Here is an 18837-nt window from a genome sequence, read left to right on the forward strand (position 1 = left end):
CAGACATGGACTTACTATCACATATTCAGAAAGGACTCAATACTAGCTAAAGAACTAAATGTCCAATATGCCAGAAAATACAATGGCACACAGAGGGGCTTAGGAAAGAATACACATGGAAATGGGATACCTGTCATAACCAGCAATGCCAAGAGGGAAGCAGACGTCAGCTATGTAATTCTAACTTTATGAACGAAAAACTCCAGGTAGTAAAAAAAAATCTCTAAAGAGAACATGGTTTATCTACTTTTGACTATGCACCCCAGGCCCAAGTCAGCAAAAACGTCCTAAGTCAGGTGTACCATGAGTTAAATGAATTCCCTTTCTGCCCCCAAGTTACATCTGTCCCTTTGTTAACTCCTCAAATTCTTTTAATCAATTGAGATGCCTGGTGGCTCAGTTAGTAGAGCATGCAACTCTTGATCCTCAGGGTCATGAGTTCAAGGCCCACAGTGGGTACAAATCTCTCTTAAAAAAAAAAAAAAAAAAAAAGAAAAGAGAAAATTCTTTTAATCAGATAAAACGTATTTCATTGTATCAGACTGTTAAAATAATAGTCTAGAAGTAATGAATCTTTATTTACAAAGAATCGCTTAGCCAACTAAACTTGAAGTCACTGTGGTCAGTAGTGTCTCCATTTTGCTGAGGGAAGACATGAGAAGATAGGACACATGAAAGAGATAAGGAGAAGAAGGGGATGGAAGATAGGTATGCAGGCCTCACACTGATCCCAGGGGTCAGTCTTAAGAGGGTTTGAACAAAACCAGGTTGTGCACTTTAGTCTTCTGTTCTAAACTCAGACAATTGTGTTTTGCAATTCTGCTTTACATGATCTACAGAAATGATTTTCATTTCCAATTTTTTTTTAAAGATTTTATTTATTTATTTGACAGACAGAGATCACAAGGAGGCAGAGAGGCAGGCAGAGAGAGAGGAGGAAGCAGGCTCCCTGCTGAGCAGAGAGTCCGATGCGGGGCTTGATCCCAGGACCCTGGGATCACAACCTAAGCTGAAGGCAGAAGCTTTAACTCACTGAGCCACCCAGGCGCCCCTTGTTTCCAATTTTTTATTACAAATATTTTCAAATTTTTAATGAACATTTTGAAATATGCAAAAAAGTTGAAAGTCAAATGAATATCCTACTCTAGATTCAACAATTTTTAATGTTTTACCAATGTATTTTATCTATATGTTTGTGTGAATATACTTATTTAATTATATGAAATTTAGATATATGTACTTATTTATCTTTGCCTGAACCATTTTTATCTTTTTAAAAGATTTTATTTATTTATTTGTTTGTTGGTGAGAGTGAAAGAGAGAGTGAGCACAAGCAGGCACAGCCAGAGAGAGAAGCAGGCTCCCCGCTGAACAAAGAGCCTGATGCAGGACTTGATCCCAGGACCCTGGGATCCTCACCTGAGCTGAGGGCAGCAGCTTAACCACCTGAGCCACCCAGGCGTCCCACCTGAACCATTTTAAAGTAAGGTGCAGATATCCTAATATTTCATCCTTAGGTACACCAGGATGTATCTCTTAAAAATAAAAACAGTTTCCTACTAACCATAGTATCTTCCTATTTCCAAAGAAAAGTAACAGCAATTCCCCATCAACTATCTACTACCTGATCCATATTCAGATTTCCAATAGTTCTCAAAAACTATTCATTGATAGCTGTTTTAATGAGAATCCAACCAAGATTTATACACTGTGTTTGGCTGTTATGTCCAAGATATTCCTTCCCTCCATTTTGTTCCATGATACTAATTTTTGAAAAAGATCAGGCCAGTTATCTCATAGAATGTTCTGTAGTTTAGATCTGTCAAAGGTTATTTTTAAAGCGCTACCACCAAAGAGTTTGGTTACTGAAGACTGTGCTAATTGCAACACCATCCACTAAATGAAATAATGCTCTAAAAGGTCAATTGTAGTGAAAAAAATATGAAACTTTAATATCAGATAGTAAACTTAAGACAATGTTCTATTTCCATGGTCATAAAAAGCTTTTAGATATAACATCAATAAAATAATTTCAGACAAATGATTTTAGGAAGTGAAATAATTGGTAACAAATGAACAATAAAAATTATGATAAATAGCACTATACCCAAGAATTCCTGCCGCTTTATCCTGGCAGATTTGTATTTCTTAGAATATTCTGTCACTTAAACAAACAACGCCAGTTTTTTGCTAAGGGTGAAAAAGGGAATCTGTGAAAGAACATTTGGTAGTCTAGTCTAAATCCTTTCCCAAGTTCTTTGAAAAGCACAAATAAAATTGGGGCAGGAAGATCTCTAACCTCAATCATATCAAACTTTCTATTATCCATGTAATAATTAACAACAACAAAAAAATTAATACAAATTCTTAAGTTACAAAAAAAAAAATGACAAAGAAATGACCTGCAATAGAGATCTGGTTTGATTTTAGTCATTGGGTAGATGGCTATTGGTGTGATGGGGTTCATGGGCTTCCTTCTCTTGTTAATTAAATCCCCATGGCTGATTCCAAATCACAGCAGACTCAAAGAGAAGTTTGTTCAGAAGCCTATCAAATTTCCAGTGAGGGTCCAATATGCAATATGAATTGCATACTGGAATCCAACTATCCAATATGAAACATGTAACTGCAATACAGACTTAAGGATCTTAAATGAGCCAGTTCACAAAAAAGGTCTATACGAATCTGAACACCATTCACTGTTTTAGCAATTTTCCTATAGGTCAACTGTAGGAGAAAAAAATCCTACAACTCTGTCATCAAATAGTTAAGTATTTTCACAAATAAAATTATTGATGGTCGGGAGGAAGCAGCAAGTAGCTTCTATGTCTTAAATTAAACAGGTCATGAAATAACCATGTAGCCAGCATTACATATACTGGCTTAAACAATGTAGTGGTTAGGAGTGCCGACACCCAATACAGTAAAAAACCCGCAGATAACTTCTGTCTCCCTCAAAACTTTATCAATAGCCTTCTGTTGACAGAAGCCTTACTGATAACATATACCATCAACTGGCATATATTTTGTATGGTATATGAATTATATACTGTATTCTTACAATAAAGTAGGCTAGAGAAAAGAAAATGTTACTCAGAAAATCACTTAAGGAAAAGACATCTCTAGTAGTGTACTATATTTATAAAAAAAAAATCTATCTCTCAGTGGAGCTCACAGGTCCAGTCATGCTGTTCAAGGGTCAGCTTACTTGTGGTAAAGACAGAGAATGAGTTATTTTACCTTGTTAAAGTATCTGACGATTTTTCTAATTCCTCACACTCCATGTGAAACACACTAGAAAAAGAATCCTGAAAACAAAGCAACAACACAGACTGAAAAGTAAGTTTGACAATGTTTTAACGAAATCTATCTAGATATACATACGCAAGTCAGTGGAATTGATGAAAGACACCAATACTTGTGATCTTTTTTGAACTTATTCTCAGACTAAACTGACACAAGTACTCACTGCCTGACAGCCTCAGGTCTGCTGCCCATGTTCTTACTATTTCTGAAACTCACTTGCAAAAATGCTCATTTGCGTATTTTTTTTTGTTCTTCTAGCAGGTGTTAATGAATATGTTAGCTTCAAATTTTCTTCTTATTTATTCAAAATGCTCGTGTTTTAGCTTTTATGCATACATTGATTGCCATTGTTAGAGCTTTTTAAAAGACATGCAATTCAGTAATATTTTATGAATATTTAATGAAAATAATTGTGAAGGTTTTAACAACATAGAGAGGTACTTTGGAAAGCACATTAAAAAAACAGAATACATATTCATATCCATGCTGTATTTACAACTGAATAAAGATATAAAACAATGATATTTAATTTGGGGAGGGAAGAACTGAGTACTGTATATTTCTTGCTTACATTTGGATTTTTGCTCATGTTGTTGAAATAATTTTAATCAAAAAGTTATACTATAAATGATAATCAAGACACTTGATTCCTAAAATCAAGTTAAAAAGTGAGCAAAATATATTAACTGGCATATAAGTGAGCTATACTTCAAAGCACCAATGATCTAAGTCAGTTGCTGCCACAAAAGATGTTCACTGGTAAAAGCATGAGATGAATGTTAATTAAGGTGGCATTTAAGTTGTCTAAAAAAGGAGTGCTTCACATATAACTTTCAAATATTAAATGCTAAAGAACAGGTCACAGCAAAAATTGTGAATTGACTTGCTACATTAATGAATTCTGACCTGAACTTTAAAAGGATGGCTACTTGTAATCATCTCCATATTAAGGACTTTATAGCTGATTGAAAATATGAAATAATAACTATGAGAATAATGATTACCTTACAGCACGGTATATTCATTTGATATCCAGTGAATAAGAATTAGACATGCACACACACTCAAAATAACTGAGATAATGTTGAGTCATATCCTACAGTCTTACTATCTAAAATAATTTTTAAAATTTTAATTTAAGTATTACATATTTTCTATTATTCTACTTCCCCAAACCCCATCAATTCAGGTATCATATATGGATTACAACTGACCACACAGTGGTGGTGATCCCTACTCTCTTTCCTAACCCACCAATGAAGAGCCTATTCTCAGGGTCTAAAGAAAAAAGAAAATAAACGATGACCTCAAAAAGAAATATCCCAGGAACAGTGGCTCTAGGCTAGGAGCTCTGATTCTAACCACAACCTCAATTGGCCTGTCTAGAAGTAACCAGCACTTGATGAGAACACTCCATCTTTCTACACATATCTGTTTCTTTCTGTTACACATCAATGAATTAAAATCTACCAAGTAGAACATTTAGTGGTTTTCCATTGCTGGTAAAAGATTTAGGACTGATAGGTACCTTTAATAATACTGCCTCTCTTGGGCCATGACTTTTGGTTTCTAAACAATTTCTGATAAAAAGAAAATTTTTTCCCAAGCCATTCAGAATGGGGCTCTACTTGCTCAGAGCAACCAGGGTACCACTATCCCTGATAACAATGGGTGTGCATACTGTAAGGACAATGTATTTCTTCATCAAGGAAGTATGGCCATTGACAAAAACAGCACACAGACATTCCCAAGGTAACCACTCAGTGGAGGAGCACGAAGGTGAAAGGGTGATTTGAAGGCATCCTCCAACCTCCCGTCTACCCCTTTCAACCAGAACAGCTCATACTCTGATTGGCTTTGCATACACAACTGTATATACCTGGGGTTCAGAGACATCTGAGGCTAACGTGAGGATTAAAAGCGACACTTTAAGGAATATAATTAATGTCTTTCTAAAAATAAACAAGTCATACTCTGTACTCACGGAGCAATCTTCATCCACTATGAAAATGGTGCATTTCTGCACCTGCATGAAAGAGATAATAGTGGCAGCTATTTTCTTTAGAATTACTTCTAATGATTGTTGTTCTTCAAAAATTAAGCTAGCAAGGTCAAGCAGCACCTAAACAGGAAAATTTAGAGCTTATTACTTAGTAAATATTTGTAATTATTAAAGCAATACAATGATTTATATGGTTTATAAGTTGTTTATTTATAATCTAACAAGTTACAGCCAAGTTGGCATTCAAGTATTAAATATGTAAGTCTCTATTTACTAACAGAGCTTCCTCCATATTGACTGTTAGTACAGTGGTTACAATCACAGACTTGAAAACCAGAGTCACCTGTTTCTAATCCTGCCTTCCCTTCCTGCAAGCTTTGTGATGTAGGGCCAGTTCCTTAAAAATGGGAATAACAGTAAAAAATAATGCCAAATCACAGGATTATTGTGAGGACTAAATATCCAAACATTTATAAAGCATTCTGAACAGCATCTCATACATGATATAACACTGATATTGCTGTTGTTCCCAACTGCTGAGATCAATATTTATCAGCATTTTCACATAGCACAGTAAATATTTTCCAAAACAAAGTCATAAGAGCTCCTTTTGTGTTTTTCCTGGTAATCTCACTTTCCTTTGAATTCCACAGAACTTCTTCTAATCTCACAAAATATTTGTGTGATGAGGAGGAAGAAAGGGTATCACAGAAAATTGACTGGAGGAGATACTATCCTAGCTGAGGCCCGAGAGATAAGCAGGAATTATTTAGATGAAGTGGGGAAGAGAAATACTTCAGTCAAAAACAACTGAATTGAGAGAAAGTAGCATACTGCAAATCTTAATCAAGTCTTAAGAGAGAATCTAGAACATAAAGAGGAGCTGGGGAGATGGGATGACAGAGTCAAGTGGAGAAAGAACCTCAAAAGCCCTGCGTGTCTTTAGAGGCAGCTTGCGCGGTGATGGGTCGGCAGGAAGAAAATGACAGCCTTGCAGCTATGTTTGTAAACATGGGGACTGGATTAATGGGTGGCAAGAATGGAGCAGGGACAACAGTTAGGAAGAAACTACAGTTAAAGGCAATGGAAGATCCAGTATCTTATTAACACAAGTTCAAGAAAGAGAAAATGGGATGTGGGAGAAAGGGATTATCAAAGAAATAATGGAAAAGAATTATATAAAATGGAAGAGTCTGGGTCTCCAGGTGGAAAGGGATGTCCAGGTACCAGCATGATGAATGAAAAAAAGAGACTATAAAATTAAACTATAAAAGCAAAGAGAAAAATGATCTGAAAAGCTTACGGACAAAAACAGAAAACAAAACAGAAAAAACATCTACATAGAGCCAAGAGTCAGAACAACATGGATGTTAGTTAGATGACAAAGCACCACTCTAAAGTCTGAGAAACTGATTTTTCAATTTGGAATTTTTTACCCAGCCAAAGTGGCAGGATGGTACAACAGGCATTTTCATACTATGCAAGGACTCAGAAAACTTACCTGATCAATACTCTTTCTCAAGTAATTATTTGAGAATGTGCTGCAGTAAAATAAGGGTACAAACTGAGAAAGAAAGAGTTATGGGATCCAGGGGATAACCAATGGAATCCTTCTGAGAAAGCAGTGAAGGAAAATTCTGTGATGACACCTATGTAGTAGGCATGGGGAGAAACAGCTTAGCTCGGAAGAGAAACAACAGAGAACCTCAACTTGGAAATCTCCAAGAAAAAGAACTCAGTAGGATGCCTAAATAATGGGGAGTTTGGGGGGGGAAACCAACCTACACTAGCAAACAGATCAAGGGGGAAAAAAAGGAATGCAATTCAGAAACATCAGGAAAAACTAAAAGTCATATAACAAATGTAATAACAACATTTACACAGTCACGGTACTTATAAACACTCTATTTTAAATCACAACTCTAGAATTAAACTAGACAAAACTTAATAAAAGCTAACCATGATTGTAGTATAATATATATGTTATTGTCATGGGCAACAGAAAAAATCCATATGGGAAAAGCAGAGGTAAGGAGTAGCAGTTGGGAAGGAGAGATGAGGCATGCTAAGATCCTCATTTTACAAAGCATGGAATCATGAGATGATGTCTCTAGTTGAGAGAGCAAGAACTAAAAGCCTTATTTAACATGACAAATGCAGTCCATCTAGTAACTTAAAACAGAAATAATGATATTGGTAGGATAAGGACAACGGCAAGTAAAGAGTGATATAAATCAAATAAATCCACATCTGTTAAGTTAATGAAATACTGTCTAACAGTGAAAAGGCAACTGAGCATGGAAAATAGAAAATGGAAATAATTATTTCTAATTATTTTACAATGATCTAATTTATAATTATCTAATAATTATTTCTAATCCAGCTAAAATATTAACTAGATTTTAAATCATATACATATATTACTTAGACAAAATTGAACCACTAAAGAAACAATTTCTATATTCTCTCTTTAGTCATCAGACTTGCCTGATTTCTCTTGTTCTCCAGCAGTGAAGTCTCATAGAGTTGAGCATTATGAAGAACAATACCACAAAATGCCAAATAAGCAGCAAAGTCCTAGAAAACAGGTAAGACAACAGCTAAATTAAGAAGTGTCTAGGGCGCCTGGGTGGCTCAGTGGGTTGAGCCTCTGCCTTCAGCTCAGGTCATGATCTCAGGGTCCTTGGATTAAGTCCCTCATCAGGCTCTCTGCTGCACAGGGAGCCTGCTTCCTCCTCTCTCTCTTTCTGCCTGCCTCTCTGCTTACTTGTGATCTCTGTCATCAAATAAATACATAAAATCTTTAAAAAAAAAAAAAAAAGAAGTGTCTACTAACTGGCCTTGTTATATTGCCTGAAACACAAAAAGCATCCAAAAATGTTTACAGTTGAAATAAAAATTAAAAATTCAGAGGGTACATGTTAATTCTGCACAAAATTAAGAACAAATGAAAAGCAAGTGCAAGTTAGCTAACTAGCACAACAAATAGATGATAAGTACGAACACAGTCTCCTCAAGTCCTACATTACTTACAAATTAACAAGAAGAGGAAAGGGAGTAGGACACAGGTCTCTTTATATCATTTGAAACTGAAATTCACTCTATGCAAAATCTAGTGTAGTCTCTGAATGATATTAAGAGTTGGGTCTGTGTTGAGACCATATAAATACCTTGTAACTCACTACTGGGGCAAATGAAAGCTAACACTTACCTGAGAATATTGGCAATAGTAGTCTCATATAAAGTTGTATAAAATATTAGCTTAAATATGTTTTGCATGGATCTGTCATCCTCATTATACTATTCTAAGGTGATATGCTCACAATTATATTAATTATTGATTAAAAGAAGTCTCTCCATGGCAAACATTATTCACAATCATAGATTTATTTTGCCAAGAGATGATACAGCCTAAGAACACAAATCCTTCAAGAGGGGTTTACATATATGGACCATAAAGAACTGATGAAATATAAAGTCAATCTAGAACCATTTCCCCCACCAAATATTCTCAGGTGTCATTAACAGAATAGGAGACTAGATGTCTACAATACTGATTTTAAAAGGTACTTGCTATGTTCTGAATCAATTAAAACATGGGGACCCAGACAAATGCCAATATACAGCCTACACCATGGAGACAATAATAACTCTGTCTTGTTCGAATGTCGTCCAAAAGCTCCGACTAATTTTCAGGGGAGTGACTTAAATAGCAACAGGCTTGAATAAGAAGAATTCATTGGGCTCCCATGATTTACATATAATTATGTATTCAAGAAGAGAAATAATAAAACCTACTGTCAGAATGAAGTTAGAAACAGGTTTAGGGGCTTCTGTCCTTAAACGGAAAGCATGTCGACGTGGTGTATGGGATGTATTCCTTCAGCACTGGATGCGAAGAATAATAAAATAATGCTGACTGCTGCTCTTTCTGAAGCTAAATTCACATTACCCCGCCGGAATTCACACCTTGGCGCCCCACCGTCTGAGTGCAAAGCTTATAAACATTCTGAAATTTTCTTCATCGGGAGGCAACTCTAATTTTTAGCCAACCTGGAGTGCTGAACTTGGAGCAGTGCTTCGAGGGTTTTTTTACTCGGGTTGAATTTCTTTATAGCAGCGATGAAAGTTAAATAGGATAGTTAAAATACCGTGTCACCCTCCAGATGGCCCCAACATGCACACAGGCCTCCAGGAGGCTTGGTGGCACAGTGAGGAGGGAGCTGGGGGGCTTCCAAGGACTGATACCACGAGTACTCTCAAGTTAGCACCGTATTTAGCCACAGGAAAAAGAGACTTTTGAACACTTCAGATCATTTTAAAACATAATCGTTTTTGTAATCAACAATTTCAGCTACAGCTAATTCTAGAGGTCTATACAGTATAAAGAAAAAACATCTTCTTAAACTGATACCATGTCAGACACAAGTTTTCGTACCTTTTCATCTTTTTCAGTGAATGTCCCACCATTTCCTGATTTCTTGTTGATGGCCTGGGCTACACCAACAACCTGGAATAGGAGAAAAAAGTGGTAATTTCATTGGCTATAATTATTGGTATAAATTCACCAAAATGTGTTTATAAAGGAATTTCTATGTGGGCTTTAAAATAACAATAAGCTATGAAACCAAAACAAAACCCCTCAGCATTTGAGTTAGTTATCTATCATACATCCTTTTTTGCTCCTAAGAATTTGAATGTTGTCAACTTCTTGGGTCCCACTATTTTTGCTTCTGTAATTTCACCCTGCTTTGTGAGAAGAGTTATTGGCAATCACATTTTAAGTGAATATTTTTCAAGATTTTTGGATACAAAATAAACCATCAATTTCTATCACACTCAAATTAAATATAAGATAAATGCTTTACATTGCCTTTAAATTTATTATTTCAAATGGGCTAAAAATGTTCTTTTACTAAAAATGAAACAGGACCCTGTAGCCAATTAGGGTGAAAAATAATTCCTATTGTAATGGGGGTGGTCCAACGTCTTTTGAAACCTCTGACCTTAAAAATTATTTTGCCTTCAGTAGATTTGGTTTTGGGAGAGGTGGTTTCCTTGAAAAACCACAAACAGGAATTAGCAGGCTGAGTCTTACTTCAAATGGATCAAAGATAAACTATATCTTGAGAAGACTGGACTAAAACTCTGTCTGGGAATATGTTTTAAGTTTTCACAAAAGGTTTAGCAATACTGCAAGAATTTTCTCATCTTTCTGTATTTTACTTACCTGTGTACCAACTTCAGTTGGGTTATTGCCTTAGTGTTTTAAAGGCCTTCAAAACTTACTTTTTTCAGGGCGCCTGGGTGGCTTACTGGGTTAAAGCCTCTGCTTTCGGCTCAGGTCATGATCTCAGGGTCCTGGGATCGAGCCCCACATTGGGCTCTCTGCTCAGCGGGAAGCCTGCTTTCCTCAAAAACTTACTTTTTTCCTCTTTCTTTTATAAATTCTACTCTCTCCCTGCTTTTGTGATTTAACATCAGTAGAATAAGCTATTATTCCCTCCATAAAATCCTTGGTTTTTTATATATATTGCTCCTCCTTTTTTTTTCCTCAGCTCCTTCTAAGTCCCTTGGCTCTAAGACTAGGATATAAAATTCCCTGTTAGAATAGCAGAGAAGGAAGGGGAAATGGATTGCCTGATGTAGTTTCCTGGTCATCTCAACACCTTAACTCCAGGCACCATGCAGAGTAAAGTGATGTTTAAAAAAAAAAAAAAAAATTCTCCATTTATCCTGTACCTTTTTAATTGTCCTTAGTTCAACTCTCCCTTATTTTTATACTCTCTTTAGCTCTTGAAAATGGCTAACCGATTTCTAGATGCTCCAATCTCAATGACTAAATGCATACAAAAACTTCTGTCTAAGGTAAAAAACACCTGGATTGCAGGTATATAGTCACTTGAGTATAAGTGACAGGAGCCTCTTGAGGGTCACTGGGGTCTGATATACAGTGGTACCAGTGTAATTTGGTTATTTCACGTGTTATTCATTCACCCAACAAATATTGAGGTGCCTACTATGTATGGAGGAATGATAAAAACTGGGAGGAAGACTACTCTGAAGGAGGTCAGAGTCAATAACTGGTGTCATAGGGTAGCTCTATTCTTAACATCTTGAGGAACCTCCATACTATTTTCCAGAGTGTCTGCACCAACTTGCACTCCCACCAATGTAAGAGGGTTCCCCTGTCTCCAGATCCTCGCCAACATTCGTTGTTTCCTATCTTGTTACTTTTTGCCATTCTAACTGGTGTAAAGTGGTATCTCATTGCGGTTCTGATTTGTATTTCCCTCATGGCTAGTGATTGAACATTTTTTCATGTGTCTGTTAGCCATTTGTATGTCTTTTTTAGAGAAATGTCTGTTCATGGCTTCTGCTCATTTTTTGACTGGGTTATTAGTTTTGAGTGTTGAGTTTTAGAAGTTCTTTATAGATCTTGGATATCAGCCCTTTGCCTGTAATGTCATTTGCAAATATCTTCTCCCATTCTGTGGGCTGCCTCTTAGCTTTACTGACTGCTTCCTTTGCTGTGCAGAAGCTTTTTTTTTTATCTTGATGAAGTCCCAAAAGTTCATTTTTGCTTTTGTTTCAGTTGTCTTTGGAGACAAGTCATGAAAGAAATTACTGTGGCTCATGTCAAAGATGTAACTGTCTGTGTTCTCCTCCAGGATTCTGATGGATTCCTGTATCATAGTGAGGTCTTTTATCTATTTTGAGTTTATCTTTATCCAGCAACTGTACTACTGGGTATTTACCCCAAAGATATGGATGTACTGAAAAGAAGGGGCACATGCCCCTCAATGTTCATAGCAGCAATGTCCACAATAGCCAAACTGTGGAAGGAGCTGAGATACCCTTCAACAGATGAATGGATAAAGAAGATGTGGTACATATACACAATGGAATATTATTTAGCCATCAGAAACAATGAATACCCACCATTTGCACTGATGTGGATTGAACTGGAAGGGATTATGTTAAGGAAGTAAGTCAAGCAGAGAAAAACAATCGTCATAAAGTTTCACTCATGTGGAACATAAGCAATAACATGGAGGACCATAGGGGAAAGGAGGGAAATCCAAAGGGGAGAAATCGGACAGGAGATAAACCATGAGAGACTATGGATCCTAAAAAACAATCTGGGGGTTTCAGAGTGGAGGGTGGGGGGAGGGGGTAACAGGGTGATCGGTATGAGGAGGGCACGTGCTGTTGTGAGCACTGGGTGTTATACTTAACTACTGAATCACTGAACACTATATCAAGGACAAATTATGTACTATACAGTGGCTAACTGAACATAATAATAATAATAAAAAAAAAGAACAGGTAGAACCTAAACAAACACTTAAAGTGCATGGGGTGATCAGTTTGATGGTACAGATGCCCACAAACTGCTAAGAGACTGAAGAGGTCACATAATATGGTCAAAGAAGCAGCTTCTCAGAAACGATAACATTTGAGTTTTTATTTGTCTTTAATAAATGGTTTTATAAAAGAAGACTTAAGTTTTAAATCTACATTTTAAGGAAGATACATATACAAACAGTTAAAAAGACTCTGAAACAAAAATTCTCAGGTAATTATACAGTATAGAAAAGTATGTATTGATGTGCTCTATGTACCTGGAGCTGTCTGAGGTAAGTACTATGCAAGAAAGGAAAGAGAAAGTTCCTGCTTGTTCAAAAATATAAAGACACAGAAAGCTAGCTGTTTATTAAATGGTCACCAGTCAAACTATGTTGGCATTTTAGTCGATCATGATGTCACCATAAATTGACAGTGGGATGACAGTTAATTCTAAGTCTTAAAAGAAAAGAGGAAGATCGGCTGTGTTACATATTTTCTGGAATCAGTTCTAGTAGAAGTGGTACTGATGGTCTGTTTAGATCACTAGAGTCCCTTGAGAATGAGGGCAGAGCTGGTGCGGGCCCAAGAGTACACCGTGGTCCAAGGCTGCGGCTACACATACCCTAAACCTAGTCAGTGACCTGTGGACCCCCCAAGGTGGGAGGGGAGAGTTGGGAGAAGGGAGGAGATGTTTTAGAGGTGGGTCAGTGAGCAGAACCAAAGCGTGGCCTGTTCCCAGTGGGTCTGCAGCTACTCCATTTAAGAAGAACACTTCAAACAAGGCTTCTTTGTTACACTTGGATGATCCCTTCAGCTCTCCCTTAATTAGAACTTGCAGGCCAATTTCAACTTTGGTTTCAATCTGCATGTTTGGCACTCAGGACCGTTTATACGGTAGGCATTTTTCTAACTATGGGCTGAAAAGTTTTCTCTCTGGTTGAAAGAACAACATCCTTGAAACCATACTAAATATCAGCCATTATTCACAATGTTCAACCAACCCAAGAGTATTCACACAGTTCAATAACAATTTTCCATTCTGGGATTTCTTTCTTTCTTTCTTTTTTTAAAGACTTTATTTATTTATTATTTCAGAGAGGGACAGAGAGAGATTGAGAGAACAAGTGAGAGGGGGCAGGAGAAGCAGACTTCCTGTGGAGCAGGGAGCCCAATGCAAGACTCAATCCCAGGACGCTGGGACCATGACCTGAGCTGAAGGCAGATGCTTAACCAACTGAGCTACCTAGGATGGTGTGAGGGGCAGAGGAAGAGAGAAAATCTTAAGCAGATTCCATGCTGAGTCCAGAGACTAAAGCAGGGCTCAGTCTCACTACCCTGAGATCATAACCTGAGGCAACATCAAGAGTTGGAGGCTCAACTGACTGAGCCACCCAGCTACCCTCCTCCTTCTCCTATAAATACTAGTACCCGATGTCCTTCATCTCTTTGAACACACTTAATTTTGCATGTAAGTTCGTCTTTAGCAGGGACTGTTTTGCATGCGAGTCCCATGTTTCCTGAGTCATGAAGTGTCCATGCACAATGAATTCCTGTTTGTCTTGGCACTGTCCTGGGGGTGTGACTTTGAACCCCATACCAGTGTATGGTACAGTCTTGTGCTCTTATGGTTCACAGACATCTCTTCTTTCTCTCACAGCAGCAGACAGGAGGCAGGCTTCCTTGAGGCTTTCTCTGGTTGCTGGGTGGAGTTTGCTAGGCTGTTTCATGAATGGAACCCCTGCTCATCTAGGCTTCAGCTCCCTGCCCCACCCTCTCACTCCCACAGAGTGGATACATGCCCTGGCCTGCGGATGCTATCCCCAGACATTCATCTCCCTCCTGAATCTCAGACCTCCGTGACCCCATCTGGCCAATACTCCATGCTCACATTTCTTATCTTGGGTTCCGCTCTGTTTCTGCCACCTGGGGGTTTTCCCTTTCACGAGCTCATCTGCAATTTGTAAAACTGTTTTTGGTGAGATTTTATCTTCTACTTTTTGGCAGAATTGTGGAGGGAGATTCTTCTGCATCTATACAGTCTGGCAAACTGACGAGTCTTGTTTATAGGCTCTAAAACCCACTTTGTACCCTGTGAACACCACATCTTTACTATATTGGGGATTTTTTTCCCTCCTAACATTAGAACAAGATATTTACTTTTAGGCAATGTCATGGAATGAGGATTTCTAATGATGGATTTTTTATCCTTTCTGGTAACCAAATATTTCTCTAATAATTTTACAGATTTCAGATATTAGAGGCTAATTTGTTTAACATACAAATAATTAAATAAAATTGATTTGAAAAAATAGGCATGTTAGTTATTAGACCAAGTTATTAGACCAAGAAAATACATCTAATATATAACATGTGCCTCTATCCCCAGATAGATGGGTGATATTTTTAAAATAGCACTGATAAAAACAAGTAGAAAGAGGAGAAAAGACACAGTGTCTGTCCAAGGTCACATAATTCAGTAAAAGACCAAAAAGAGTTTAATTCTCTGAATTTCAAGGATCCTAAGCAAAACTAGCACCCTCTGCCCTCCTTGCACTGATCTTTTTCCTCTGTCATCTATTGCTCCTTTAAACAAATTAGCTCTTTGTCTTCAAGCAAAGTAACTGTTAACCATAGGTTTTTTACATGTCAATTTTGAAAGGCAGCTTTGATGACAAGTGTATGTCAGACCTCACATCTGAGAGGCAAAGTCCCTGAACGTATCAGCTTCCGCACCGGAAAGCCCGGTCACACTACCTACCTGCTGGCTACCTGGGCCCTCACACGCCTGTACTCCATGCTATTTTTTTAAGCACAAAGAAGCTTCTGTTTTCTATTTTACTGGCAGTTTCCACAGCATAAATGGATATTATGTCCTCACAGGGTCAAGTGTTCTTTTAGGAATGCAAAGGGCAAGACTTGACTCTTGCTGAGTGAACAGTGTGGAATGTGACAGCTGGTCAATTCAGGGGCAAATGATCATTGCCACAGTAAGCAATTTCTTCTTCAATAAGCAGCTGCCCCAGACACTTACTGAGGCCATACATCAATCTCAATACACCTCCTCATTCCCAGTTCCAAGGGATACTCAGCATGGAGGCTAAAAGCAAGGGAGGAAAGGAAAAGACTCTACAAATCTTAGCTATCCCTCTCTCCCATCCGTGGAATATCTCTATCTATAACCTGAGCTGACATCTTACTTCACCAAGAAAATGAGAATTTAATATGTACAGGAGCCAGTGGAGAAGTCTCCCCAGTGCTCTACTGAAACTTTTTCATAACTCGGTCATTCATTCAACAAAAAATATTTTATTCAACAAATAATCACTGAGTCCCTCATGTATCATTGTTCTAGGCTATGAAGACCCAGTAGTGAACAAAATCCATGTCCTCATGGCCTGACATTCTAGTCAGAGTTTTAGGCTTGGAAGAAAATCCCACCTGTACATGGCCTTCTCCTTCCATTCCACAAGAGAGCAAACTGTAAGTGACAGGGTTGGTATGACCAATCAGGGCTTTCTCATCTCTCTTCCAAATCCTAGGCAATTATCAAAGTATGGCCATAGTCCATGTGGTAGGCAAAATAAAGTGCCCCAAAGATGTACTCATCCTAGTCCCTGGAACCTGTCAAAATGTTACCTTAAATGGCAAAAGGAAGCTCTCCAGATGCAATTAACTTAAGGATCTGGAGATGGGGACATTATCCGGAATTATCTGGCTGGGTCCAACTGTAATCAGAAGAATCCTTATGAGGGAAAGCAGGAGGAGATAGAAGAGTCAGAGTCAAAGATTTGAAGATGGTTTGCTCCAGGTTTTAAGGAGAGAGGAAGGGGCCACAGACCAACGCATGTGGGCAGCCTCCAGAAGCTGGAAAGGCAAGAGAACAAATTCTTCCCTTGAAACTCCACACAGGAACACAGCCCTGCTGACACCCTGATTTTAGCCCAGTGAGAACTATTTTAGACTCTGGCATCCCAAACTATAAGATAATTCTTCTGTGTTGTTTTAAGCCATTAAACTTTTGGTAGTTTTTTACAGAGGAAATAAGAAACTAATACATTCTGTTAGAATCATTCATTGCCTTTTCACTTTTCCTCATCCCATACTGTATCTTGTGTTTCACCATCTAAATCCTCACTTTCTTTGAAAGCCTTGACATCTCAATGCTAATTGTTTTTCCTCCTTCAGTTGACCTTTGACACTTATGCCAAATTTATCTTCTTGGGACACTGCTTTGCACAGACAAATTACCTCTTTACTCAAAATATTTTAATGTTCCACCCATCTACAGGATAAAAATTGATGACCAATTCCACACCCCCAATTTGAACTAAGGTCACTTCAATGGCTCTCTGAATTAGAAGGCTACAGTGACCTTGTTCACATCATTCCTTGAAATATTACCTTCCCCTTTCTCTCTTGAGGCTGAGCCTACAAAAAACTTCCATTCAAACCCTTCTGAAATTCTGTGTGGCAGCTGGGTATGCCATACATTTCACAATGAGGTATTCTCATTTTTAACCTCATTTCCTCTACTCTCACCCTGGCTCTCCAACTAGATTGCCTTCTAAGGACATGATTTATATCTATGCCTTATTGTAGCATCAGTACTTTGCTTTGTCCTGAATGCACTAAACGCTTGATAGATAGTTGCTGTCAACGATAATGGGAGAAGGGAGAGAGGGATCAACTATTTTTTAGGGTGATGTACTTACTCGACAATTCATATTTGAATAACAGTTAACTATATCTGCCCGTTTTCTTTCTCTGCCATTTGCTTGATATTAAGTGATCTCTCCACATCTAAGAACTTTATGTAGCAGTAAGAAGTTTATGCTTTTAATAAGCCTTTGGCTATGGAGCTGGAACTTAAGAGCCTAGAAAGATTTTGGGAGAGTGGGAAAGAAAAGCTTAAGATCGATCGTTTTAACACTGAATTTTAAAAATACAGAAAATCACAGAGAATAAGATAGTAAACATCCATATCTCTGTCGTTTACAACAGTGGCAGTGTGGGGCTTTTTAAACACGGTTTGTTGGGCCTCACCCCCCAGTTTCAGATTTAGCAGATCCGGGTTAGGGCTTGTGAATTTTTATTTCTCAGAGCTCTCAGGTGATGCCACAAGCTACCAGCCCAGAGACAAAAGACATTTTGAGAACCACTGATAAAGAACTGCTAAGTGTTAATATTGGGGGATATTCCCTTTTTAAAATTAAATTAAGAAAATTAAATTGGACTTTCTCCTTCCAGCCCCATTCTTCTTCCTCCTGCCCTTCCTCCCCGGAGTCAACCTTCAAAACAATCTGAGGGTTTTGAAGGGCCAGGGGGAGGGAGGTTGGGTGAGCCTGGTGGTGGGTATTAAGAAGGGCACGTATTGCATGGAGCACTGGTGTGGTACATAAACAATGAATTCGGTACACTGAAAAGAAATTAAAAAAATAAAAAATTTAAAAAGAGAGAAATATATGAATCTATAAACAAGACATAGTACCTTCATCTTTCAAAAAGGTGGCTCAAACAAAATCATATAATATGCCTAATTTTGCAACCCATTATTGTATTCAATGTTGTTTTCCTTTTTCTTTTCTTATTTTTTTTTTTAAAGATTTTACTTATTTATTTGACAGACAGAGATCACAAGTAGGCAGAGAGGCAGGCAGAGAGAGAGGAAGGGAAGCAGGCTCCCTGCTGAGCAGAGAGCCCAATGTGGGGCTCGATCCCAGGACCCTGAGATCACGACCTGAGCCGAAGGCAGAGGCTTTAACCTACTGAGCCACCCAGGCGCCCCTCAATGTTGTTTTTCAATCAGTATCTATAGATCTGGCTCATTCATTTTATATATAGTGTCATACTACATACCAAATTTTGTTCATCTAATCCCCAAATGACAGATGTTTGAGTTGTTGGCAATTTTTTGCTATTAGAATAAAACCATCTACAACAAACACTTCTATTGTACACATATGCAAGAGCTTCTTCGGGGAAATCTTCAGAGGGATTACAGAAGTTATACCTTTACCAGCAATGCTTATGTGTTTTGTCAACCTTACATTGTAAGCAGCACCTGGTATTAGCAGGCTTTTACATCTTTGTCCTTCTAGCGGCCATAAAACTGTATCTCACTGTTGCTCCAGTTTGCATCATCCTGATTACTAGAGAGAATAAACAGCTTTTTAAATTTT

The 18837-nt window shown here is 37.8% G+C and overlaps 1 protein-coding gene across 4 annotated transcripts in view; it reads right to left on the bottom strand.

The window, feature by feature from the left end:
- The window catches only part of PDE5A (phosphodiesterase 5A), a 149768-nt gene that overhangs the window by 79006 nt on the left and 51925 nt on the right, over positions 1-18837 (bottom strand). For all 4 annotated transcript variants that reach the window (XM_032333296.1, XM_032333298.1, XM_032333297.1 and 1 more), the window contains exons 4-7: positions 9747-9818; positions 7796-7885; positions 5291-5428; positions 3241-3308 (exon numbers count right to left, since the gene is read on the bottom strand). In XM_032333296.1, coding sequence (XP_032189187.1) covers positions 3241-3308; positions 5291-5428; positions 7796-7885; positions 9747-9818 — 368 coding nt within the window. The remainder of the gene's footprint in view (positions 1-3240; positions 3309-5290; positions 5429-7795; positions 7886-9746; positions 9819-18837) is intronic.

Source organism: Mustela erminea, chromosome 2, assembly GCF_009829155.1.
Source record: "Mustela erminea isolate mMusErm1 chromosome 2, mMusErm1.Pri, whole genome shotgun sequence".
Taxonomy (NCBI): Eukaryota; Metazoa; Chordata; class Mammalia; order Carnivora; family Mustelidae; genus Mustela; species Mustela erminea.